Source organism: Manis pentadactyla, chromosome 10 (genome assembly GCF_030020395.1).
Source record: "Manis pentadactyla isolate mManPen7 chromosome 10, mManPen7.hap1, whole genome shotgun sequence".
NCBI classification, from domain to species: Eukaryota; Metazoa; Chordata; class Mammalia; order Pholidota; family Manidae; genus Manis; species Manis pentadactyla.
The window spans coordinates 99,496,991-99,523,977 of NC_080028.1; the positions used below are offsets into that span (position 1 = coordinate 99,496,991).

General features: G+C 46.7%; 1 protein-coding gene across 3 annotated transcripts; it reads right to left on the reverse strand.

The window, feature by feature from the left end:
- Positions 1-1,008: 1,008 nt before the first annotated feature.
- Positions 1,009-26,465, reverse strand: DAGLB (diacylglycerol lipase beta). 3 transcript variants are annotated; one of them, XM_036896983.2, is made up of 15 exons: positions 26,268-26,465; positions 24,779-24,930; positions 19,098-19,269; positions 17,872-18,130; positions 16,328-16,450; positions 15,477-15,604; positions 14,382-14,508; positions 12,599-12,682; positions 10,795-10,872; positions 7,798-7,878; positions 7,580-7,707; positions 3,488-3,556; positions 3,335-3,407; positions 2,146-2,396; positions 1,009-2,030 (listed from the first exon to the last, which is right to left on the reverse strand). In XM_036896983.2, the coding sequence occupies exons 1-15, from the start codon at positions 26,360-26,362 to the stop codon at positions 1,835-1,837; spliced, it is 2,016 nt and encodes a 671-aa protein (XP_036752878.1). In that variant the 5' UTR covers positions 26,363-26,465; the 3' UTR covers positions 1,009-1,834. The 3 variants fall into 3 exon arrangements, with proteins under 3 accessions (XP_036752878.1, XP_036752880.1, XP_036752879.1); XM_036896985.2 differs by lacking the exon at positions 26,268-26,465 and adding an exon at positions 23,541-23,625; XM_036896984.2 differs by lacking the exon at positions 24,779-24,930 and having other exon boundaries at positions 26,268-26,444.
- Positions 26,466-26,987: the final 522 nt, after the last annotated feature.

Below are 26,987 nucleotides of genomic sequence, written 5' to 3' on the forward strand. Positions count from 1 at the left end.
TTGTCAAAGGCAGGTCTCCCACTGTGTTTTCTGGGTCATTTCTGCTGTGTGGGATGGGATGTGCTTTTATTTCCAAGTCTTATGGGAATTTTCCTGACTTCTGTGCCCTGGGTTTATCTTCATCTCTCACGCTGTGTGCTTGGTGGGCTCTTCCCGGCTGGAAGCTCACTTTTTTTCTGTTTCCAGCCGCTCTTTTTCCTCTCATGCTCTAGTCATCTGTGCCTTTTATTCCCTATGAACACTGCTGCTCAGCCTCCCAGCTCTGGTGTGGTTTGAGCATTTACCCACACTGCAGCTGGGCTGGTTTTAATCTCCTGCTTCCTTTGGTCCCTTGTTCCTCTGGTGTCTGGTGATTCGTGGCTCATGCTGAAGGTTGAAGGCACAAAGGTGGGTCAGCCAAGGTACTGTTCAAAGTGAGCTTGCTTACCTTCCTGCTGCTAGGAATGTACAGCAGTTTGGAAATGGAACTTGAAGCAATTGGAGATCACTATGGTATTTCAGTTCAAGTTTTAACAATGGTCCTTTGCAGGTTTTCACAAACTAAGGTGGGTGGCTGCCACAGCTGCCAGGGAGGCCCTGAGGGCAGTATTTCAAGTGGTCAGATTTCTCTGGGGAATCTCCGGGAAGACCCCAGGCTGAGTGGGAATTTAGGAATGCAGTTCCCAGGCCCTCAGCTGGGCTGCTGTCTAGCACACCCTGAAGGGAGAGCCCGGTGGCTTCCAGCTTGCAGGTAACCTGCCTCACGGGGCTGGGTCTGTCACTGGCGTCACTCTTTTACCTGCACAGGAAATCTGGGTGTGGACAGGGTTATTCTGCTCGTTCGTTCCCACTGTGCTTAGGAAAGGTTCCTTTACTTCCAGCCATCTGACTGTGCTAGTCTGTCCTTTAACACCCATCCTTGTGGGTTTTTATGCTTTTTACAGAAATCCCTTTACTGTCATTTTATGGCTTGTGGTGGTGGTGGTGTGAAATCAGATACCTGTGCAATTCTCAGTCTTCAGCCAAAGCTCTAAGAAAATGAAAGACTTTATTTTGTTGTTTGCAGGAGACAGGGAAAAAAAAGTTTAAAACATGATCACTCTAAATCACCCAGTAAAATAGACCTTCCTGGAAACATCCAGTAGAAAAGCACGTCACTGCATAGATACTAATGAGGTGTGTGAACACTTAACTGTTTTACTTCCTTTGAATCTACTGGCTGACTGCCATGAGCCAGAATTTGCCATAAGCATTCATTAACTGGATGCTGGTGATGAGACAGCTGGGCCATGGAAACAAGGAGCAGAGTGCTGGGGCTGGAGGTGACCAGGAGCAGAGTCTCCATTCATTCCCCACCCTGCTTTTGTCTTGATTCCTAATCAGAGCTCAGGGCTGACCCATACGCCACCAGGGAGAAAAGCCCAGTCTATGCCCTCACAACAGTAATGTGATCATGTTACCAGGAGAATCCAGTTGCAAAGTACAAACACCAGTCTGCCAAGTTCAGACTTTAAAACAGTGGTAAAGAGAAGACCCTGTCCCTGAAAAGGTGTCCTGAAGGGTGGGAGTCTACAGATACACTAGGGCCTTAAACCTGGCCCTTGGGTTTCCACCCTCTCCTGGGGTGGAAGCAGCAAGGGGCTTCCTGAAGCTTCCCACGTGTCCATTCTGCCCCAGCACCCCGTGCTCTCCTGATCCTGCTCGTGCTGAAATAGTGTCATTCTCAGGTTACTGTTAGTAGGACCCAGCGTGTCCTGATGGACACCCGAGGTTCAGGCATCTGGGAGGCGCACACACTCAGTTGAAGAGCAGCAGTGCAAGTCCATTGTCCTGGAGTGGCATCCAGTAGCCCTGGTCACACCGCATCCACAGCAGAGCCTCGAGCTGGACAGGAGGTGCACGCAGCCCTGTCAGACACCACACTGTCCAAGGCTCTCATCAGGATGTCAGGCATGTGGTCTGTTAGCATCTTTGGGCCAATGAGTATTTTGCTGAACTCTGACTCATGTGACCACTTGGCACTGTACTGAGCAGCAGAGCAGTGGCAAAACCTGAACAAGGGAGACAGCAAAGCTCGGCTGTGAGCTGAGCCTCTGCATGTCCCTCCACAGGTGGAGAGAGGACCAAGCTGCGTCAGCTCCCCGCCCCCCACCCAGCCACACTCACCTCCCTGAAGGGCCCTCCTCCTGCAGGTGGATGATCCTGCCTGGAGGGTAGAGCGGGGGGTACTTGGTAGGGGACTCCAGCGGGGAGTCGCTGGAGAAGCTGTAGGCCAGGGATCCGTGTGCCAGCAGGCTCTGCTCCGCGAGGAGGGGCTGTGTCAGGTCTCCCTGGTTGCCCCCTTCCAGTTCAGTTGGAAAGTTGTCAGGGTTCCCTCCGAACAGCTCATACCAGCACCCATGCAGCAAGATCTTGTACTGAGGGTGACCCAGGAAGGTGTCATGCTGGCTTCGTGGTGAGGCTTTCACCACAGAGGCCGCCTCTCCCAGAGCTGCTGCTCAGACAAATCCCTGGCTGTTCTGTTTTTTAAATCATGGGCCTTTGGGAGTGAGGTCAGTGGCCCAGTAGGTGTGTCTCTTGGGCTAAAGAAGCTGTCACAGCTGAAGCAGTATTTTAAAATGAAATCATGTAGATTTTAAAGGAAAATTAACCCTTAATTCTTTTTAGACAGTTCTGCCAGTCAGTTTTACTCTTCCCTTAAAAGACATGAGTTTTAAAAAAAAATCGAGGGGTGGGGGTTGTGGTCAATAAGGAGAAAGTTTATTTTAAATTTTTAGTTTTTTTTCTGATGAGCAACAAAAACAAAACCAAGGTTAAAAATGAAAGATTATCGCTACTGTTACCTAATTTAAAAAAATTTTGTATTTTTTTGGTCAACATTTGTATGTATGTATCTTGGCACCTTCCCCTTCTTGGATTTTATTTCTAAGAATAATTTTTAAGCTTTAAAAAAAAAACTTCAGTGACTGTGTAATGTTCCATAGGGTAGATACACCAGTACCTCTAAAACTCTGTATCTGGCAGCCTTACTTCTAAGCTTTGGGAACAGAGACATCAGAATACTGTTGGTCCCAACACAGAGCTGAGAACTCTGACAGGAAGCAGTCACTTGGCCAGAACGCAGATGGTTCTGCTAACACACTTTCTAGTGGTGGCATTTCATGGGCTTGAATTAGTCATTTTTGCTTCCTTGGGTGTCATCTCTAGGACACGAGACAGAGGTCTGTATAGAGGATGGCGGGAAGAACTCAGAGCAACATGATCAAGTGTGCTGGGCTAAGGGGCGTGGTGCCACACGTAGCCTGTTGGGGAGGCCCAAACCCCTGTGCCCCTCTTACCTGGGAGCCCCGCCTACCTTGGGCTTGTTACAGTGAGCAATCACTCGCAGGATTCTCCTCTTTAAATCTTCTAGGTTGGTCACACTTAACCTGTTTTTAGCAAAAGATGAGGTTGTGGCTCAAGTCTTTTCAGCTACCCTGACCCCAGATGAGACATTCATCAGACTCACCTGGGAATCACATCCTTGCCCAGGACGAGTGACACAATGAAGTTCTTAGAGTATTCATGAAGGGATTTGCTGAAATTGAAGAAAAACTAGTGTAAAGTTTTATGACTATCGCCCATGGAAGGGTTCAAAGAGAACAAATAACTGCAAGGTCAGTGAAGAGGTCAGTTTTCATAGACTTCAACTCTGTTCTCTATATTCTAAAGGGGGAGAGAAAACAAACTATAGTTAGAGCAGCTCACTGGATAGATGCTAGGAAAGCTACACCACAGACCAAAAGAGATGATCAACAGCTAAAATTTCAAACCAGAGTGAGACGGCAGGTAGAGCACATCTCTGCATCCTCTGACCCAGCAGCCGGCTCCCCTCCACCCTGGAACCTAACCAGAACGCAGTGGCGGCTCCTCCTATGTGTGAGAGCAGAGGCTGTGTTCACCTTCACAAACTACGGCAGAGCCGAGACCTCTGCAGCTTTAAGGGACTGAGGTTATCTGTGACCTTGTGGGTGACACCTCAGGGTACGCTATTCTGATAAACACAAGAAGCAGAGCAGCATGTCCAGTGTGCTGCCTTTCATCTAAGGAGGGGAGGAATGAACACATACAACCCGCTTTTACGTACTTACGTATGTATGAGAATAATGAGAAAAAAAACGGCTACTACCTCTGGGGTGAGAAAGGACACTGTTGAGGAAACAAGGATAGAATGATTTCTCTACTTGTACCTCGCTTTTAGTTGTCTTTGGAATGGTGTCATTTTTATATAACTATAAAATAAAGTAACAAGCAATCCCTAAAACCAAAAAGCCAAATACAACAAATGAATCTAATAATGTATTAACCAAACAGAAGAATTACTTCAAGTTATTAAAAACAGCAGCACCCCCCTAGCAGGAATATAACCCTGTGGTAGTGAGCACCCTAGGAACCCAGCTCACAGTCTCAATACCATTTCCCACTCAAAGAAACCAATACTCCCAGGAGGAAAGCTTGATTCCAGATATGGACCAGGGCAAAAAGCGTGAGAATACTGTATGGTGCCAGAGAGCAGCAAACTCAGCCAACAGAGTATGTGTCACGATGAAAAGGACGAGAGCTCTAGTTTGAAGGGACTCCGCTGGCCAAGGTGCGGGCAGTGTGAACACCCAAATCACAACTGCAGTGCGCTGAAATACAGATCAAAAGAATGAACACCTCTAGAGACTACCAGACCACAAACTGGTTACTCTGAGCACTGCTAGATAAAGGGAAAGATTCAAGCATTTATGCATCTTTCCTGCTTTCCCTGTGTGAACTACACCTCGGAGCAACCAAGTACTTGCAAAGTTCTTGATAATTTTTGGCTAGTAAATGTAGGAGGAATGGCAGAAATAAAATGTCAGCATTTTTACAACCTCTAATATCTATATATTGATCACTAGCTGCTCACATCACAGGGAGAAACAAGCAGATGTGTGCCTCCCAATGTGATCCAATAGGAAATCTATACCATTACCACTGTGTTACTGTAACAAATCTACCCGGAATCTGATCAACTCTCTAAATATAATTACCATTTTATAGGACATACAAAGAGCCAGTGGAACAGAGGAACATGTTGAATGACACTTGTATACAATAGGGGAAATTCAAAATATGGATTCTCCAGAACAAATTAGCTGGTATAAAAAATAAAGAAGGGAAGAGAAAATCTATATATTAAGAGTTACAAGACAAATTAATCATATTCAATGTGAGAAACTTGCTTGGAATTTAATCACCTGTAAAACATTTATGAGATAATTGGGAGGGAGAATGTAATCAGTAATAATTGGGAGACTGTAATCAAGGAATTACTAATTGAGTGCCTTTGAGAGAGATATTACCATGTTTACAGATGAAATGGTACATCTCAGATTTATCTCAGACTAATCCAGTTATGGGGCTCTGTGGGAAGTAGGGTGGGCCTATGAAATTAAATCAGTCATGTTAATAAGTTACTGAAGCTGATTAAATGGGGGTTCATTATACTATATTTTTGAATTCTTTATTTTGTATGGAATTCCATAATAAAACAATAGTTTTAACAGGCAATAATAAGCAGCTGAAGGAGAATTAGCAAACTAGAAAACAGCTGTGAAGAAAACACCCAGAAGGTAGCACACAGAAACCCACAAGATACAAAGGAGGTCAGAGAAAGCAGGTTTAATACACATCTAATTGGAGCCCCCAAAAAGGAGAAAGAGCAGAGGGAATATGTGAATGACAATGACTAGGATTTTGTAGATTAAGGAATCTAACAAATTTAAGATATATTAAAAAGGAGACCAATATTCCATGCTTATGGATTAGAAGAATTAATAGTTAAAATGGTCATACTACCCCAACCAGTCAGCAGATGAGTGCAATCCCTGCCAACATTCTTAAGGCATTTCTCACAGAAATGGAGCAATCGTAAAATTTGCATGCAACCACAAAAGACCTCGAATAGCCAAGACAGTCTGGAGAAAGAACAAAGCTGGAGGCATCTCCCTCATGTCAAACTACACTACAAAGCTATAGTTATTAAACAGTATGGTACTGACACAAAAAATGACCCACAGACCAGTGAACAGAATAGCCCAGAAATGAACCCCTGCCCTTATGGGCAATTAATCTATGACAAAGGAGGTGAGAATATACAATGGAGAAAAGACAGTCTCTGTAATAAGTGGTGTTGGGAAAACTGAACAGCTACATTCAAAGGAATGAAACTGGACCACTCTCTCATCACACACAAAACCAAAATAGATTAAAGACTTAAATTTAAGACCTGAAACCATAAAACTAGAAGAAAAAGGGATTAAGACATTGGTCTTGGTGATGATTTTTTGGATTTAACACCAAAAGTAAAGGCAACAAATGTGAAAATTAATAAATGGGACAAATTCAACTAAAAAGCTTCAGCACAACAAAAGAAACCAACAAAATGAGAAGGCCATCTACTGAATGGAAGAAAATATTTGCAAATCTTATATCTGATAAAGGGGTTAATATCTAAAATATATAAAAAATATATACAACTCAATAGCACAAAAAAATCCAGTTAAAAAATGGACAGAGGACTTGAATATTTTCTCAAAGAAGACATACAGATGCCAACAGACATGAAAGGATGCTCCACATTGCTAATCATTGGAAATGCAAACCCAAACCACCTCACACCTGTTAGAATGGCTATTAGCAGGAAGAAAACATGTTGGTGAGGCTATGGAGAATGGGCACCCTTTTGCACTACTGGTGAGAATGTAAACTCACGCAGCCACTGTGGAAAACGGTATGGAAGTTTCTCAAGAAATTAAAAATGGAAATACCACATGATCTAGCAATTCCACTTAATGGGTATTTTTTTTTTGAGGAAAACACTAACTTGGAAAGGTAACTGCACTCCCATGTTGCCTGCAGCATTAACTACATGAGCTGAGACATGGAAATGATCTGTGTCCACCAGCAGACAAATGGATAAAGAAAATGTGCAGATATATACATCTTTTGTGACAACATGGATGGACCTTGAAGGCATTATGTTAAGTGAAATGAGTCGGACAGAAAGGCAAATATGGTATGATCTCATGTGGAATCTAAAAAATAACAAAAACCAAAAACCAGCTTCACAGATACACTGAACAGACTGGTGATTGTCAGAGGTGGAGGTTTGGGGTTGGTGAAATGGGTCAAAAGGTAAAAACTTCCAATTATAAAATAAGTCATGGGGATGTAATGAACAGCATGGTGATTATAGTTAATAATACCATGTAAGAGTAAATTTTAAAAGTTCTCATTACAAATTCTCATAACTATGGTGACTAGACTTATTGTAGTGATTGCAGTATACACAAATACTGAATCTCGTACACCTGAAACTAATGATCTATGCCAATTATACCTCACTTAAAAAAAATGAATCTTAGCATTATCTCATAGGAAATCAAAGCTATAGCCAGACCTATGAAAAACCGAGTAGTGCTTTGAGACAAACTTCTCCTGAGGATGAGAAATTATAATTACAAATAAAAGGCCAGTCTCGACCATATGACTTATACATAGCACATTGTTACCCATGTGAAAACAGGCGTACCTCAGCAGCCCCCTGGGTGGGGAGAAGGCGTAACACCTGACTTGTGGGTAAGAATTTCTGAGCATGATGGCCAGCAGGGCTGCAGCGCCTGCCCCCAGGCTGTGCCCCACAATGACAAGCCGGTATTCCTAGGAGACAAATGCAGAAGGAGTAAAGGTTAAAACACCCAAACATCTGATGACAGAGAAAATTAAAGAAAAGAAAAACTAAAATCTCACAGGAGCAATGCTGAATGCTTGGCTCAAAATCCCATCATTGATGAGTCGTTGGTAAACGTATCTGGCGGCTTGAGAAATCCCCTAAAAACGCAAAGGAAGGGGCTATTGATCATACATTTTATCAAAACAGATGACAGGATTACACTGTGTACACTTATTTGTGACTCCATCCCAATAGGAGACAAGCCCCTCGGACCAGTGGCCTCATCTGCTGCGCACTGTGTATTCCTGGCACCTGTGGAGAGCTCAGCACCAAGGTGTGCAGTTACTACTTCCACAAACGAATGGGTGACATGAGGAACATGTTTTCATGTCAACAGATATTTCTATGGCTTTTTCTGTAACTACACAGTATTTTGCTGCATGGACATACCAAAATTTACTTCAGCCAAATCCCTTAGTTGGGTCTGGTTTAGATTATAAATGACTGATCTTTAAAAATGATGCTGAAACATAAAGTCCTGAATCAGTGATACTAATAACATTCACTGTTCCTGCCAAGGCAAAACTACAACCATCAGAAGTGAGTTCTTAGGAAGGTCACATTTTGGTTTAATTTCAAAAAATAAATAAAATGTAAAATTTCCTAACAAATACAGCTGTCCTGTGAAACAGGCTTCTTGAAATGAAGCAGTTCCAGTAGAGGAGAAACACCCCTTCTGATCAAATTGTTTCCGCAGTGCTTCCTCCAATGACCATGTAAGGCAGGCCTGGCCCTGTCCTTGAGCACCTTCTCTGACGAGAGGAGGAACTGTGTAAGACGGGAGGCTGTTCTGATCACGTCTAAAGCTACTGCAAGTTCCTGTTCCACAGAGCCATCGTTCTGTGAGTAGAATGCTGAGCCTGGCCTCATACAAGAGTTGCTGAAAGGTGGCTTCAGGGGTTGAACACTGTGTGTGTGATCTGAGCACTTCCTGACAGACCACCAGATTCCCTTTACTGCTCTGCAATTCTGCAGTGCAGTTAACTTCCTTCAGCATTTATTAAGCACCTACAACGTGCCCCATATGGGCAGAGCCAAACAGAACTTGGACTATGACTACAACCAATGCTGGTTGTGAGCCTCCCTGGCACATGTTACACAACCAAGACCATTTTCAGCCACAGAGCTTTGAAGTCCAGGTACTGTGGACAGTGTCAGAGCGGAAACCAGGCACAGCCGAAGCCAAGAGCAGAAACCAGTTCACGCCTTGATGCCTCAAGCAGCTGTCTTCCCAGCCTTAAGGTGTCCCAGCCCGTGGCCACTCAGAACCATTACCTGCGGCAAATCCCTGGAGCACCACAACCAGGCCTGCCAGCCTCAAGGTACTTTGTGGTTGGCCAGTTGATGTGTCTCTATACTGTTAAAAATTTTTTTCTTCACACATGCCCAATAATAGACTGGACTCTTCTGTGAATTGAGGCGCAAAAAGATAGCTAAGGGTCAAAGGAGAAGCATTCCCATTCTCGGGCCTGTCAGGCTGCTGACAGGAGGCCGATCAAAATCCTCCCTTCAGCTCCTTCCTGAGAACTGTCCAGGCAGGACACTATGGTTCTACCATCACCGGCAGCTACACTGGTGATAACAAATATTTTAATTAAAAATGATTACTGGTTAAAAAGAAAACACCCAGTGTGTAACAACAGCAAGCCCACTGCCCTCCACCGGACGCATCTCCCCAGAGCAGCTGCTGGGACTCTGGGGAGGGAGGGAGTCATTCGCTTCCCCTCACAAGTTCAAACGTTGCTCTGCAACCTCATTAGTCATCAGGAGATGCAAATCAAAACCATGGGGAGATCTTACTTCATACCCACTAGGGTGGCTGTAATTAAAAAACACAAAGTGTTGATGGTGTAGAGAAATGGGAGACCTCATGGTGTGGGTGGAAGGTGAAAATGAAGAAAATGGCTCAGCTGTGCTGGAAAACAGCGGTGGCTCCTCAAAAAGGAAAACAGAAGGTACCATCAGACTCAGCAATCCCACCTCTGGGTATCAGCCCCCAAAGATTCAAAAGCAGGACTCAGTTGTCTGCATTCACAGTAGCGTGACTCACAATGGCCAAAATGACGTAACCTACGTGTCCATCAGTGGATGGATGTATAAACCAAAGGTGGTCACTCAGGCAGTGGAACACCACTTGCTACAAAAAGGACATCGTCACCTGCTACAACATCATGAATCTTGAAGACGTCATGCTGAGTGAAACAAGCCAGTAAGGACAGATACTGTGTGATTCCACTTCTGTGAGGTCCATAGAATGAATAAGCAACTTCACAGAAACAATAGAATGGTGGTCACCAGGGGCCAGGGAGTTATTAAGAGGGCCAGAGTCTGTGTCTGGGATAATGAGGTTTTGGGTATAGACAGTGGTGATGGGTACACAGCATTCTGAATGTACTTAACACCACCAACTTACAAATGGTTAAATGATAATTATGGTCTTGTGTGTTTAAAACTACTAAAAAAAAGACTAGAACACACCACCTCTGCTCTGGGCAAGCCATTTTCTGTTCCTCATGCACCAGCCCTCGGCCCCAGCACAGTAAGAGTGAAACAGGAACCGGTACCACCGCATCCAGAGGAAGTCTGGAGGGACACGCAGGAAGTGCCAAAGGCCTGCATCGCTGGTGGGGGCAGGGCGGGGCGGGGCTAGTCTGCATCGGACTCTGCTCCGGGTTGCACTAAACCTTTTCTTTTCCACGGATTGCTACTTAAGAGGGAAGAAGAGTGCTTGACAGGTTTCAGATGCCACTGACACTCCACTAAAGGTGTGGCATTGGCAAGTCACCTGTGATTGCTCCAAACCTGCTGCTTTCCCTTAAAAAATAAAACCATCTCACAGGGTTGTCATGAGAAGTTGTGCTGTGAGAATAAGAAGTGCTTATGTTGCACAGCACCTGGCTGCAGCAGCTATTTATCCTACAGTTATGCATTAATGGAAGAGATTTGGAGTTGGAAAAACTCTGACCCCTCTTATCTTGATGGAACGTTCCAGGCCACAACCCCGGGGCATCTACCTTGTGTGCCGAACAGTCCTGCACCTCACACTCTAAGCTGAGGGTCTCGCTCTCCGCTGACAGGTCTGTAAGGATGTCCTGGAAATGGCATAGGGAGAAGAGGCCGTCAGTTGGGATAGGCTGGATGCTGGTTGAGGGGCAGCAAGGACACACGGTCTCCCAAGGGACCCTTGGCACAGCCAGCTCTGGTCAGGCGTGAATGTGGGGAGGGGACCAGGACATACCTAAGACTCACCCCCTGCATTTCTCCACCACACACATCTTCTAAGTGCCTGCAAAGTGGTTGTGCCAGGGTTTTGAACAAAGCATGGGTCCTGCCTGTGCTGTCAGTAGCTCACTGGAACCTAAGGGAGGTGAGGGGGTGAGCAATACAGGGCAGGGGAGGCTTCCTGGAGGAGGTACACCTAAGCCAGAGCCTGGAGGAAAAGCTTGATTTCAGGAAGCAGAGGAGAAAGGTAGGCATCCTCACCGAGGGAGCAGGAGGTCCCAGGCAGGGCACTTGGGTGCAGGAAGCAGGCACAAGCTCGTGCACAGGCACTCAACTCAGTGCACTGAGGGGTCACGGACTGAGCCCCAGAGGCAGTGTGTCCGCAGAACCCGCTGCGGGAGGGGCTCCACAGAGATGCTCTCTATGGAGCTGCAAGGTGGCTGATGCGCTGCCAGGGTGGGAACCACTAGCACAGTGAGGGCAGGGAAGGGCAGGCTGTGGGGCCAGGGTACCAACGGAGCTGTGGCAGGATACATGAATTCCGTTTCAGAAGGACGCCTCTGGGAAGGAGTAGGGAGACCTGACCCACATTCCAGAAAGAGGGCTGTGGACAGCAGGCCAGGCTGAGAAGGTAAGAGACTGCAGAAAGGGACGGAGGTAGGAAACTCTCTCACTGGCCCAAGAAGGAGATGGCCAGAGGGGCTGGGGCCCCAATGCATCAGGCCAGGCAGTATGTGAGGAGAAAAGCCAGGAACGACCTCACACTTCCACCAGTGGGCACCGTGGGGACACTGCACAACTAGAAACAGGCCCAGAGGGCCTAGAAGGTGCAGGTGTGGGTCCCAACCCACAGCAGAGCTGCCAGCTCTGCCCCACAGAACCAGTCAGAAAGAGCAGAACAGGTCAAGGGTGAGCTCTGGGGTTTCATGACATTTTCTGGGTCAGCAGAGAAGAACCAGGACCTGAGACTGAGGAACGGCCAAGAGGGGTCTAAAAGTCCAACACAGACACAGAGAGGGAAAGCTGCCCAGGTCTCCAGGGACAGAGATGGGGAGTAAGCACAGGAGAGGCACCCCTGGGTTGGGACGGCTAAGTAGCAGTTCTTGGGGGCATCTGGAGAAGAGTGGCCACTCACTCAGGAACAGGCAGAGGAAGCCCCATGGCAGGCCGCCCGGGCCGCTGTGTTGGAACAGGACCAACAACAGTGGAGTGACTGCTGATGGCGTCACATGGCTCGCTCTCTCTGGCTTTGGGTGCAGAAAACTGGAGGGGAGGGTCACCTGGCTGGGGGCCTGGCCAGGCACATGAGGAGAATCAGCTGGGACCCCTCTAGGAGCTCCTGGAGGGGGAGCCCAGGCCTGCAGGAGCCCATGTTTCTGACATTTCTGTTGAAAGGAAATGGCCTCATCTGTTTTTTCAAAAGAAGAATTTCACAACCCTGATTTGCTTCTTCATTTCTAGCCCTGGGGCTCTCCACCACGTCTAATGCTGTAACGTAGGAATGTTTCTTCCTCGGGCCCAGCAAAGGGCCTCCTGGCCTCTGCCCGCCCCCAGCTCAGACCCCTCACTCCAGGCATGACCAGCCAGGCTTCTTACATGGAGAGACATGGTTCCTCTCACAGCCACCACCACGGATTCCTTCCTGTGATCCAGAGCCACCAGGAAGGGGAGCTCATAGACCTGAGGGTGAGAGGGACAGGAGTGAGGCCAAAGGAAGGGCAGAGGTCAGCCAGTGAAAGTCTGAGTACTGCAGCTTACAACCACGGACGCGGAAAGAGCACCTGACCTCTCTTCCACTCCTCGCGGCCAAACTCGGGGTGATGACCTAGGTGCTCTGTGAATGGTAGGTGTCATTCATAGGGACCAGGGCCCGTTTTCCTTTACAGCCTCTCTGAGCCCGTCACGCCTACTGCTCTGCTGCACAGCACAGGCCCAGCCTGATCACTGGGGAGCCAATGGATACACCCAGTTCTGTGGCAGCTCTGGGTGAAGACCCCAGGTGCTGTTCCCCGAGACCCCTCTGGCCACCACCCTGCCGCCCTCGGTGGCAGGGCCAGGTCCCAACTCTAAGTGCAAGCAGGGAAAGCGCCTGGGGCTCTGACAGCCCCCACTTTCATCTAGAAGCAGCCATAGGTCAAGGAGTAATTCCAGGCTCCTGCCTCAGAACTGGAGTCCTCATAAAGCAGAGGTTCTGGTGTCATTAGACCCCGCTCAGCCCCCTTACTGCCATGTGTTCTCCAGTTCTCTTTGTCTGTTTCCTCCTCTTTAAGGACAATGGGCCCACCTCTTCTGGCTGGTGTGTGCATCGAGGCCACGCCTGGCCTGCAGAAGGTGGTGTCACAGAAGCAATACGGTGCTGGCTGCTGTTCGTGGTGAACTGTTACAGATTTGTAGTGGGCCAGAAAGAAAAAGCCTGCCAGCTCATTTCCCTGGCATCCTCAGGGGAGGACCTTTATCATGACAACACTGTGTGGTGCCCCTTGGAAGAGCTCACAGGATGGTCACCAACCCTCTGTGAAAAATGACCTTCTTCCAACTCTGTTCTTTCTGCCACTCAGGGAAAGCGCCGTGCAAGGCTCCAGGCCACAGGCACACCACACTCCCCAGGGATATGAAGACAACACCCTGCCTGCTCACATCCCCAACATTGGGACTTACCGGGATGTGACCTGGGCATCAGATTGCTGTGGCAGCTCTCCAGGTGATTCTAGGTTTGGGATCCACTGGGCTGGAGAGTAGGACTAGAGGACCCAAAGTCCTCTGCACACTAGGATCACCTGGGGGCTTCTGAGCTGGGGTCCCATTGCTAGAGTTTCTGCTTAACCAACACGGAGTGTGGCCTGGGCTTCAGTAGGTCTAAAAGCTTCCCAGGAGATTCAATCAGCAGCAAAACCAAGAACTGAACTATCCCAGCAGATCTGAGCTTCCAGCGTGTTCGAGACCCACCTGGAGGGCCACAATCAACACCAGAACCAGACAGCAGGGGCCAGGTCGAGCCACCCTCCCCAGGGTCCCTGCACCTCCAAAGTGCGAGACCTGCTGCACTGCACAATCGTGGGGTAGCTCAGACCCAGAAACAGGAGTACTTCATCCAGAAACCCCTGCAGGATTAGTATCGAATGCAACTCATTGTTCTTCAATACGAGGTAGGCCAATGTGAAAAACAGAGCAGAATCTCTGATGGAGACTTTTGCTCCATCTTATATTAAACCTGTGTGGGCTCTGAGGGGGCTTGGGACCCCCTGAAATCATATGCAAACTTTGGGGGTGACTGTGTGTGTCTATGCACATTTTTTTCAGGGAATAATTTATAACTTCCATCAGAATGTCAAAGGATTCCAGGACCCCACAGGAGCTGAGAACCACTGTTGTACTCTACCTTGTCATGAAAGCTTATGTGAAGGAAGTCCCTGTAGTGCAGTCCTGTCGTGTGCAGGATGGAGCCGAAGTGACAGTCGAGCTGATCACCACCGACCAAATCATATTCTGTTGTCCTGCTTCTGCAACTATAAAGGGGGCAAAGTTGTTACCACTGACTTGAATCACTTACCAAGGAGCATCAGCCCCCATAGTCCCTCCTCCCAGCCAGCACGAGGGCCAGGGTTTATGACTTTCAGGACTCAGTCTGGCTAACACAGTGGCCTTTAAAAGTTAAGTATATTTCTATACACACTTCTTACTAGAGTTTTGGCTCTCTAAGTCATGTTAATGCTTTATACAATAAAAAAATAAATCAGCCAAGAAGGGAGAGATCTTAAACTCACCAGTAATGGGACAGACTGGCATCACGTGTCTCCTGATAAAATGAACTATGGACACAATGCTCCTCATGGAGCATTCCTGCCAAAAGTATGTGACTGGAACCTAATCATGAAGAGACCACCTGACAAGAGCAAACGGACAGCCATTCTACCAAACATCTGGACCGTCCTTTCCAAAGTCTCAGTATTATGAGAGACAGAAAATGACTAAGGAGCAGTTCCAAACAGGAGACTAAGGAGATGTGACAAGCACATGGGACGCATGATCCTGTGTGGGAGGACAAATTGCTAGAAAGGGTACTACCGGGACAACTGGGAAAATCTGAGTACAAGTCATAAATCAGCCAATGATCAATAATCGATTTCCTGGATTTCTGTAATTATACTACAGTTACATAAAAGAATGCCCTTGTTCTTAGGGAGTACAGCTGAAGGAATGAGAGCTAAGGAGCCTCTGAAGGCTCAAGGCACTCTCTGTGTACACAGTGACACAGCACGTGCGACAGCTGGTGCTCCATATAAAGCTGGTGACTCCAGCTGGTGACTCCAGATAAAGGACATCTGACAGGACTTGCTGCAGCTCCTGCAGTTTTTGAAATATTTCAAAATAGGGGTTTTTTGGAGGGAAATATGGTTATTTTAGGAAATAAAGTACAGACGCTATCGTAGTAGTAGCCAGAGGAAGATGGAGACCTCAGCCCAGGCCAGCCTACCAGTCACCACCAATCTTGCACAGCCCCGTAAGCGGGTTTCTATAAATGTAGAGAGGCCACCCATAGGCAGCTGCTGCAAACTGCATAAAGTGGTGGCAGTTTTCCAGTTCTGCATCCAAACCAGCTTCCTGCAAGAGAAGAGACAGAAATTTCTGTTTATGGGAACCGGTATGAAGAGGTCAGCACGCTAAGACTGTTAACCTGCACACAAATTCCCGAGTCTCCCCTTTCTCTCCTCACCTAAAAGACCTCTCAGAGGACTTCCACAGGGAAAGTTGATCCTTAAACACAGACCCCTCATTTTACAGAAATGTAGCAAGGACATATTTCTGCAAACATCCCTAATGACTCTGCTGACCCCTGGGGAAATGAGCAAGGGACCTGCCGGCTGCACATGAAGGCCAGCAGATTTCCATGCCACAGCAATCAAATGAGCTAAGAACTAAGTGCTTGATTGAGGTGCAGAGAAGTACATACATCTATGCGCAATTTTTTCTTTCAAAACCATAAAAACCTGTGGCGGGAAGACTATTAGCAAGCAAAGCTGAACTGCCCCTGCTCCCCAGGCCCAGAGGAGAAAGTGAACATGCCAGGTTCCCCCAGATAGGTAGACTCCAACAGCCTATTTCCTAAAGAGAATGCTTTAAAAAACAACGATGGTGGACTGGCCGGAAGCAGGCTCCTTTTGCCTCAACTCCAGGTGGCGAGGAGATGCCTCACTTACAGGTGACAAACCACAACTCGTGGGAGCCGCAGATCAGACTCCAAGCCAAGGGCTCCTGAAACTGCTACTGACTTACAAAAAGGTAAACATGTCAAAACTGTACAACTCAACAGAAACACAGGCTCACCTGGGAGGGTTCCGGGGAGTGGCTGATCACCTCATCAGACTCCCAGTTGTTCCCAACATTGTCCTGTTGCTGGTGGAGAAGGGTGAGGCCTGCCGCGATGTCACTGGGCACCAGGTCTGTGTCCTGGGTGGGAGACCACAGTGCTCGTCATAAAACCCTGCCCAAGCTCCTGAAAACCCAGTATCTAAGTGCACACATGCAGTAAGATGTGGAAGGAGCTCCCAGAAGTACTGTCCTCTCAGAACTCCTCCTGCACATGAGCTTAACGCTCCTACTATCCTGCCCTCAGACAAATCCACCAGAGGACATAAACATTTTTTTAATCTCTATTCTCAAATTTCACTTCAAGTGGCTTAGCTATCTTTAATCTACACATCTTTTGTAAAACGGGCAAGTAAATGGGTAAATTTGCCATCTTTGTAGTAATGGCCCTGCTTAGTCTCACTGCTCAAGATGCCAGGAAGGCTTTGCTGCAAGAGTCCGCAGTTGAGCTCTATGACTCACTGGGTATAGCAAGCCTCAAAAAGGCCCTCAGATGAGGAAAGCATGTGAGTGAGTCTTGGAGCCTGGCCTCACCCTCCTCCTTCAGGAAGGATGGGGGCAGGCAGGAATCCTTGGCCACCTCTAGGCACTTCGGCCCCTCAGCAGGGACCAGGTACTGGCCACCTGGCTGCTAAGCCAGCAGTTCTACCTAGGATGCAGGTTAAGACACCCTCAAAGAACAGCCAGAGTCACTTCCTCCTCCTTCCAACCCTCTGAAAACCAGATTGAAGCACTCCTTTAAAATTATTCAGGGGCACACTGTGTAACCTCCACATGGAGGCTGTGGCTCCAGCCTGGTGTCAGGCTGTGAGACTGGCCCCAGACAGCACAGGTCAGACACCACAGAGAGGTGAGACAGAAACCAGCAGGTGTACAGGATGCCAGGAGAATGCCTCCCCTTACTCGGTCTCAGGGCCGAACACAATCACAGCTCATCAGAGAATATTATATGAAACGACACACACTGGAAAGAAAAACAAGTATTTCCAAATCACTAAAGAAGTTGCTCTAGAATGATGACACCTTTCTGCACTGCAGTAACGTATGCAGACTTCCTTCAGAAGCAGAATCATCAATCACTCCCACCATGCTATAAAGCAGTAAGAAATCTGATACTACCTCAGGTGCAGGAGGCTGTCTACACCTGGTACCTGCTGGATGGGAGACATACAAGAAGACAACTGGCAAATCATTCCCAGAACATACACTTGCCACAATCAATTCTTTAGAAACTAGTGAAAAATCCTGACAGTGCAACGAGCAGGTGTGAACACCTGGAAGCACAGACCAGACAGCATCTGCAGAAGCAGGGCCCTCAGCTAATGCTCCCTTGAGTAACATCTCAGGGAGCACCTCCCAACTCTGTCACACCCACAGGCCACAAATTCTCAAGAGCTATTTCATGTGAACAGGTAGACTGGCTCAAAACACAGAGTACTCATCTTAACAGAAGCATTTATTTTGAGAGGAGAAAGAGAGGAAAGCAGGCCCCTTCAGCTTACTGAGAAGTAGGTTGAGAAAAGCTCTGCCGTACTCGAAAAAGCAACTCGAGTATGGTCATCTCTCCCGATGCAGCAGCACAGGACCTTGATTCGGGTTTCCCACACGCTTGTAGCTGCCGTCTTAAGGCCATTAAGGAACTGGCTCGACTCATGACTATCCAGGTGACTGGGACCAGCGGAGGAATATGGAGCCATTTTCCCCCCGAGTGGGTCAAAGACAATGATAATGGTGACCACAGTGGAGGCGATGATAATCCAGCTGCAAACAGAGAGGAAAAGGCCTGGTGACCGTGGGTCCTACATCCTGACGCAGGCACCAGAGGCTCCCTCCTTTGGGTTCAGGTTTTGCACCTGTACAACTGTGGCTCTAGTTACCAAGCAGGATACGGACCTTTGAGGACCTGGCTGAGGCGAGCAATTTGTTTCTTCTAGAAGGTTCCTGATGAGCCCATGGTTAACCCAGGCCCCACAAAGATAAGAGCCCTAAAAGTAGAGACCACCAAGTGAAAAGCTGTGGTGGGCAGAGCTGCCACCTGGGCATGGAAGTAGTTGGCACCTGATCTACACAGTCACTCACCACGACCCTGGCCCTTACTCCTCAGAGCCTCAGGGTTCTTCTCAGTAAAACCAAAATTATTTTGCCGAATTGTGGGACACTCCAACAGGTCTTTCATTCCTGGGTTTAAGTATCTCTTGGTCCACAATGCAAGGCCCATGGGCTCCTGAGCAGGGGCACAGGGGAAGAGCCTCTGGGAAGGGGCTCTGCTGTCCCTGGTGGTGAGAAGCAGGTAAGGCAGCACCTCCATTTCCTTGTTTAAACCACAAGGGGAAGTAACTAGATGACTTAGATCCTTAGCCTGGAAAATGCAAAAGCCTCAGTCTAGGGTAGCTCCTTCTGGAATTCCTGACGCTGCATTTCTTTCCATCTCACCTTTAGTTTTTGTCCTTGGTTTGGTCTTTGGATTTTCTTCCTTCTTTTCAAAGAAGGGAAGGGAAATGAGAACCAGTAAGGCAGAAAATTACATTGCTAAGTGCATAATGGAAGATGAGTTACTTCTCATATATAAATGCTGTCTTTAAATTTTTTTGATTCACACAAAAAAATTTCAGTTTCTAACTATTTTAGGAAGCCTGCATGACATTGGGCTATCTGTAGTTACTCAGAGGGTTTGTTTACTTATATCTCAAATGCATTTGAGAAACTAAAAGAAGACAGAAGACCTCACCTGACAGTGACAGTTGCAATGATGCCATTTACAACTGGCCTGTCGCACTCAACACCATCTGATATCCAGATGGCCCCCAGGGAAGCCCAGACCATCTCTGGCAGGAAGAGTGCCAGGCGGATGTAAAGCAGCTTAGACATAGATTTCCGTGGTCCAGGATTACAGATGGTTCCTGAAATACAGAAATAGTCAAAACTGGTTACTTGCTTCCTCAGAGATGAAAAGGTTCTTTCCTATAAACATAGAGCTATGAGAGCATAAACTGGTACTGTGTGCACACCCACCATCTGCCTCTTTCTACTTATAAATGGTAATCAATGACTAAGTCTGAGAGCAAGTCGACCAGGTGAGAGATTGGAAACACGATAAAGAGCCTCAGATTCACTTCTTAGACTTACCAGGGTTTAACAACACTTCGGGTGCTTACTCGGTGTCCACATAGTCATTACCTAAATTAGGGTATTTCTGAGAGTCAGAGGAGGCACTATTAACAATTATGCTGGGACAACTGGCAAAAAAGAGAGCTGTCCTGACAAACAGAGACACAGGGTTCCCCAAGTTCTAACAGCCAGGAAAACAACCTCTGACATCTATTCAAGCCTGTAACATTCCAGACACCATCCAAAACACCTACAACCCATTCTTGTTTAATTCTCATGAAGACTGTGAGATAGTCACCATCCCATTTTACAAATGAGTAAACTGAAGCTCAGAGAGCTTACTATTTTCTAAAATACAACCCAGATCTGCATGACCCCGGCTCTCTGTCTCACTAATGTCCCCAGAAGTAAACAATTCTGATGTGCAACACTTGAAGAAGCCTAACATTTAGACACTGTTTTTATGGTATTTGTTAAACAAATCCAAGTACCAACAGAGGCCTGACTACTTTAATTCTCATGTAAAACCAACTCTCTCCCTGTGGGAAAAAGCTGTCATAAAGACAAACTCAAGCAAAATGCCACTTCGCTAAAGCAAAAACAAGGACTGAAAAATCTAAGATCTGAAGAATGATTTGGTAGGGAAATAGATTTTAAATTCCAAAAATTACATACACTAGAACAGCTTACTTCAAGTCACACTGAAACTACCAGATGCACTACCAGGCTTGCTTGCTTTTTGGCACCAACAAAATACTGTAAGAAAACTGAAACAGCTCTGGGCATGGACAGTGAGGCAGGCATGTAAGAAATCAGCGCTGTAGTTGGAGCTTGTTGCTGCCTAACAAGAGCGGACCATCTAGAAACAGGAGGCAGCATCTGCCTGTACACACTGCTTCCTGGAGGGTAGGGCTCAAATAAGGGGTTACCTCAACACCACCCACAGAACGTGCCTGCAACTCCGCTGCACATACTGCACCAAAGAAATAAACATGTGAATAAGGAAGCAGGAAATGGAGTTCCGACTAAGTTCCAGAAAGGAAACAAGATACTGAAAATATCATCTTTATGTATTTAGGCCTGCCTATTAAAAACATTCCCATTTTATTTAGGTATTTATTTTCTCCTCAAGATGGAGAGTTGCTGGTGTGGACCTGAATGATGTGGACACTCACAGTTAACGGCCCTGCCCAATACGTAATGCCCTTAACAGTCTTGGTGAAGTAACCTGCTCGTCCTTCATCAGACACAGCCATTTATGCAAGAGGAAGAGGAGGAAGGCCTATGTTGCATCACCTCTGGATGCAACACCTGGAGCCACTGCAGTCATCTCTGGCAGATGGGCAATGAGGTCCTGATATCCAGAAGCAGGAGACACAAGCTCATGTCTTACAATCAAAACCAAACACTGTGAGTGGCAGACCCTGGGTGTTGAGGGTGTTCTCAAAAAGTGGTAGGCCTGAGGCTGGACCTTCCCCAGTTAAACCTATGCAGTAGGAACAGGCTTTCATCAGCAGATTCTCAAATCAAAAACAGAAACTACAGCAATCTCAAGATTCTTCCTAACTAAGCTACTCTAGTGACCAAAAAAAAAAAAAAAAAGACAGGTAAATAAATACCTAAGCATCAGGCTTTTGGATAACATGACTGAATTCCATTTGTTCCAAATGTGCCCTCTACAATTTGTGGGGTTTCTTTTAGAGAAGTCTGTCAGCCAAAGCTAAACACACACTGTCTGCGGCTCAGCAAGGCAGGCTCACTATTGAGATGACCCATGAAACAAAGGGGCAATGGGGGTCATTCACATACCAAGGCTAAAATGTACCAATGTGTTAAAGTATTTTTTAAAATGCCTAAAATTTACAATTTGTAAACAACTCATTGATTTTGTGCACGGAAGGCATGCAAAGGGCAAAAGGTTCAAGTAGTTTAAGTAGGAATAAAGTAAATATTAAGCCCTCCTCCCACCTCTGACCTGGTCTTTCAGTTACCTTCCTAGAAGTAAACCAGCAACTTGTACAGCCTCCCAGAGTCTGCATGTAAACAAAGCAGGTAAAATTTATACCCTTCAGAAAAAACAGCAAACTGCATATCATGTCCTGCACCTCAGTACATTGGAATTCATTCTTCATCTGTTCACGAAGCATTTCTCATTCTCTTCAACAGAGGCACAGTAAACCATCATTCAAATGAACTACCTTTACCTAACAAGTGGCCTACTGACAGGCACTGAGTTTGTTCCAATCTTTCATATCCACAAACAACACACAAGTATTTCTATAAGTACCAACAGATGTGAAAATACTGGTACAGATGCAGCCAGATTAGGCTTCCACGACATTCAACCAATCTATGTTCCCACCAACTCAATGCAGCCTCACCAGCTCAGTGTATTATCCAGGTGAATTTTTCTCACTGTAAGAAAATTCTTACTGAATATTTTTTATATGTGTAAGTCCCTTATTATATATTATATTTATAGTACATATTTTACTGGTCATGATCTTTGCCCAATTTTCTGACTATTGATCTTTTCCTTACGTATCACAAAAGCCCTTAAGGAGATTGGCTTGAAGCCTCATGTGTTTAATATTTTTTCCCATTTGCCTTGTTTCTTTTCTTTTCATGGCATTTTTCACTGAAATTTACATACTAGTTTTAAGAAGGCATGCAATGTTAATTATGTGTAACAAATTGGCAATTAAACTAACATGATTTTCAATTGGCAATTAAACTAACACTATTTTCACTTCCACCTGTGCCATCTCTAGTCAGAGTAACAGAAAATCCAACTCAAACTGGTTTAAAAACAGGAAGGGCCACTAGTGATCTCAGCGACGGGCTGTGAGGGGCCAGGCCAGCTTCTCACGGCTCTGCCCTCCTCTGCATGTCAGCTCATCCTGGGCTGTGAATGGAGCAACAGCAGGAACCTTCCAGGAGGAATACACATGTTGCTTCTGGATCTTTCCTCAAGGAGCAAGGAAGGACTTCCCCAGAACTTCCAGCAAATTCCTCCAATGTCACTGGCTCCAGTTGGGTCACATGCCTATTCCTGAACCAATCACTGACACGAGGATCATTCCTGACCTGGGCAGAGGGCGAGCTTCTCTGGCACATGCACATTGCATGTGAGGGATTGGGGGATATCCTCAATCAAACCGAGTTCCGTTTGGAGAGGGCTGCTGGATAGGCAATGCCCCCTAACACTCCAGCCAGCCAGCAGACATTCCCTGAGCTCTGACCAGGAGTGCGGGGAGCAGGCAGGGGGTTGAAGTGTTGTGTGAGTCCTAGGGGATGCCTGAGTACAGTCCATCCAACACAGTGGTGTGAACATGCCCTGACACCACCAAAACTACCCAAAGAAAAACATTTGAGGGAAAAATCTTACATTTACTGCCTCAGATCTGAACTTACTATCACAGATATAAACTTGGTTTACCAACCAGAATATGACTTGAACAGAAAAGGCAAATAAATTAGATGATGCTGTATCTGAAATGACACCAATCAAATACATTATTTTTCAGAAATTCTGACTTCATTGAAAGACTTCCTGGCACTAGAGCCCCACTGTGCATGTTCAGCTCCTTCCTTTCTTTCTGCACCCAGTGCCAATGAAACCCAGCTTTGGGGACCAACACAGACCACAGAACTGGGGCCTCCTCTGACCCAGACCCCTTGCATTCACGTTTGCAGAGACATAGTAAAACACAGTGCTGTAACTACAGGAAGCAGGCGCAATCCATTTGGCAATCCAAACCCCTACAGTTCTTTTATGATGAAACACCTTGCCACTGTCTCTCTCTGTTACTCTCTGTGAACTACCACTTGTAAGTTTCAGTCTATTGTTCCAACTGTCAAGATCTTAATTTTGTCACCATTCTATAAGTTACTTCCTCCAGTTTTATCATCATCTAATCTGTATGGACACCACCTACACCCCGATTCAAACAATAATAAAACACTGAAATACGCTGGAGAGTAGTATGCCATACAGCCCTGCCTTTGACTGTTGAGTTTTTACTTACTAATACATTTCTTTATTAGTCACCAGAACGCTCACCTCATTCTCTGTACCAGAGCAACCAAACGGGGGAGGTTTCTAACATTTTCAGAGACATTTCACCTCAGTGACTATCTGCAGAAATCTTAACATGTAGGAAAAAACTATCATTAAGAACAAATGTAACTCTCACAACTCATTAATAAAAGGACAAACAACCCAATTTAAAGTTAGGCAAATGATCTGACTAGACATTTCTCCAAAAATGATATATAAATGACCAATAAGCATATGAAAGGATGCTGGATATCACTAATCATCAAAGAAATGCAAATCAAAATCACAATAAGAAACCATTCTGGATTAGCATGTATAGTGTTGCGGGGGGTACGCGGAGGGCTGTACAACACAGAGAAGACAGGTGGTGATTATACAGCATCTTGCTACACTGATGGACAGTGACTGTAGTGGGGCGTGTAGGGGGCGACTTGGTGGGGGGGAGCCTGGTAAACATAGTGTTCTTCATGTAATTTTGGATTAATGATAGCAAAAAAAAAAAAAGAAACCATTCTGTATCTGCTAGGATGACTATGATCAAAAAGTCAGATAATAGCAAGTGTTGGTGAGGATGTGGAGAAACTGGAACTCTTGCTGGTGGGAAAGAAAAAAGTACAGATGCTTGGAAAACAGTCTAGCAGTTCCTCAGAAGGTTGAACATAGCGTTTCCGTGGGATCTGGCAATTCCACCCCTAGGTACACATCGAAGAAAAATGAAAACATACATCTACACAAAAACATACATGCAAATGTTCACAGCAGCACTGCCAAAAAGTGGAAATAACTCAAAAGCCCACCAATAGATAAATGGATAAGTAAAACATAGCCTAGCCACTCAATGTAGTATTACTCAGTCATAAAAAGGAATGAAGTACCATATATGCTACAACATGGAAGAACCTTGAAAACATACACTGAGTTTAAGAAGACAGACCAAAGGGCCACATAGTGGTTGATTCCACCTGTATGATGTTCAGAACAGGCAAATCTATACACAGAAAGTAGATCAGTGGATGCCTCGGTCTGAGGGAATTCGGTAGAAATGAGGAATGATCATTAATGTGCACAGGGCTTCTTTTCGGGATGATGAAAATGTTCCAAAATTGTGGTGATGATTGAACAATATACTAACAATCACTGAAGTGTACACTTTAAATGGGTGAGCTGTATGGTAGGTAAATCCTATCTCAGTAAAGCTATGAATAAAGAATAGGTGTTAAATGGAAAAGGCTACCCTTTACCTTTCATGCTGACACACACAATGGCTGACACCGTACATATAACGACTGCCAGGAGAACAAGGAGAACGATCAAGTAACTGCTGAGCAGAGCCCCACCAGCGCAGTACAGCTTCCCTCTGTGCATGAGGTACAAGGTCAGAATGCCAATCCACCTGCCGAGAAATAAGGAGGGTTCTAAATGGAGTCTGAGGAGCTTCTCTGTAAAATCTGACACAGAGAAATAAAAGGAGTTAAAATGTTCCAAAACAAAGTGAGGTTCACTTGGAAATATAAATTTCATTAATAAAAGATCTAAGTCAACTGAAGAGTATGACCTTCTTTTTCTTTTTTAATGGGTTTTATACTTCCTATAGTTACACAATTGTTCTTATTCTATGCCTGCTCTAATACATGAGGGCATTTAAAGCCATAAGCAAGCATGTAATGTTAGCAGCTGGAAAGCAGCCCCATGATGACTCATAAATACACAAGTGGTAAACCAGCAAACGATATGCTTGCTAAATTATTAACAGGAGAATTTTTACTTCTGTGGATTAACGAGAAATTGATACACATTCTAATCGATGCATGTAATATAAAAACAAGGGCAGGAAGCAGGTTATGCAAAGATGGTCCGTGATGAACCCTAATAAACTTGAAAGGATTCATAAATTTATTTCGTAATTCCGGGTAAAACAATGAAAGCACCAATGTTCAGTAATGGCGACCCACCCATCATAGAGGTATTTCAGCAGAGAGCAGAGTGCCATTAGGCAAGAAGGCAGTATTAAGGAGTCAAGCCCAGACGTGGAACTGGACTAGGTAACTTTTTCTGCTTTTGTCAGTTTTGTGCTATGACTCTGTGTCTAGAAATAATAATGGGTAATTATCTCAGAAAAACGTGGCTCTGAAACTATGAAACCACTGAGAAGCAGTTCATAACATTTCGTGGTTTATATATTCCCTTCCCCTCAAGAATCTACTTTTTTATAACAGTGCTCAGACCCTCTGGGAACAGACTTCAGGCACACCCAATTCCACTCCCCACTGATTCCACGCTTATATGACGAGAGCGTATATGCCAAGCATGTCCGCTTCTCAGGGAATTCGGCCACAACCGGCGCAAGAATGGCACCGGAGGGCATAATTCCCCACGGTACGTTTGTCAGATGCACGATGCCGTGCTCCTCGCAGGGCGCCGCTCTGGCACCACGGAGACCCCGAAGCCACGGCTTTAGAGCGGCACCGACGTGCTGGCGCCTCCGGGCCTGTGCTCGGCGCCGCTTGCAGTGGGTGTCGCGCGCTGCACCGCGGAGGTCCAAGCCCACCGCTCCGGGCCTCGGCGTGCCATCTGAAAAACTGGGGAAGCGACAGCACCCGCTTCCACGGGGATGGAGGGCTCGGTGGACACCACATGGCGCGCCGTCACCTGGCAGCACTGTCCCCGCTCTGGTCCGGCGCACCCCGCTCCCTCCTCGACCCGGCCGCCCTCAGAGCCCGCCGCCCTCACCACAGCACTCGCAGGAACAGCTCGAAGAACCCCGGGAAGACCAAGTCATCGCTGGCGATGGCCCAGCGCCGGCCGAAGAGCACCATCCCTGGCATGGCGAAGGCCCGCTGCCCGGTCTCGGGCCGCCGCACCGCGCGACCGCCGCCGGCGCTCTCTGTGCCGTACCCCTCCACACCTCCCGGCTCAGACGCCAAACTAACGGCGATTCCGCGCAGGCGCACGTCGTGGGCGGGGGGGGGAGGGGAGCCCGGCGCACGCGTACTGAGTCCCACGCGGGCGCCTGCAGGACTCTGCGACTGCGCAGATACGCTGACCCTGAGGACGCTGGTCAGATTTACGACGCGTCTGCGCGTGTGAAGTGGGTTCTGCTGATACACTCATTTTATTGATAAGGACTCTTCGGGCCCGTTAAGGTTTAGGCAGCCCAGAGACTCATGGCTGTTAATGACGTATCTGGGGCTTATGGGACTCCAAGCCTGTGACTTGGTCACAGGTGGTTAGGAGTGCCGCATTAGAACGCTTCTCGAGTTCAAGATCAGAAACCACCCGACAGTGGTTTGGGGGCCTGGGGAATGGCCTCATCTGCCCTCCCAACCCGCGAGCAGGCAGCCCCTCGCTCATTACCTTAGCTTCTGAGCGCTTCTCTGCACCTCCACTGTCCTCCACCCTGGTCCGAGCCTCGTGCCTTCACCTCGTGCCTGGCCCGGTCTCCGCACTGTT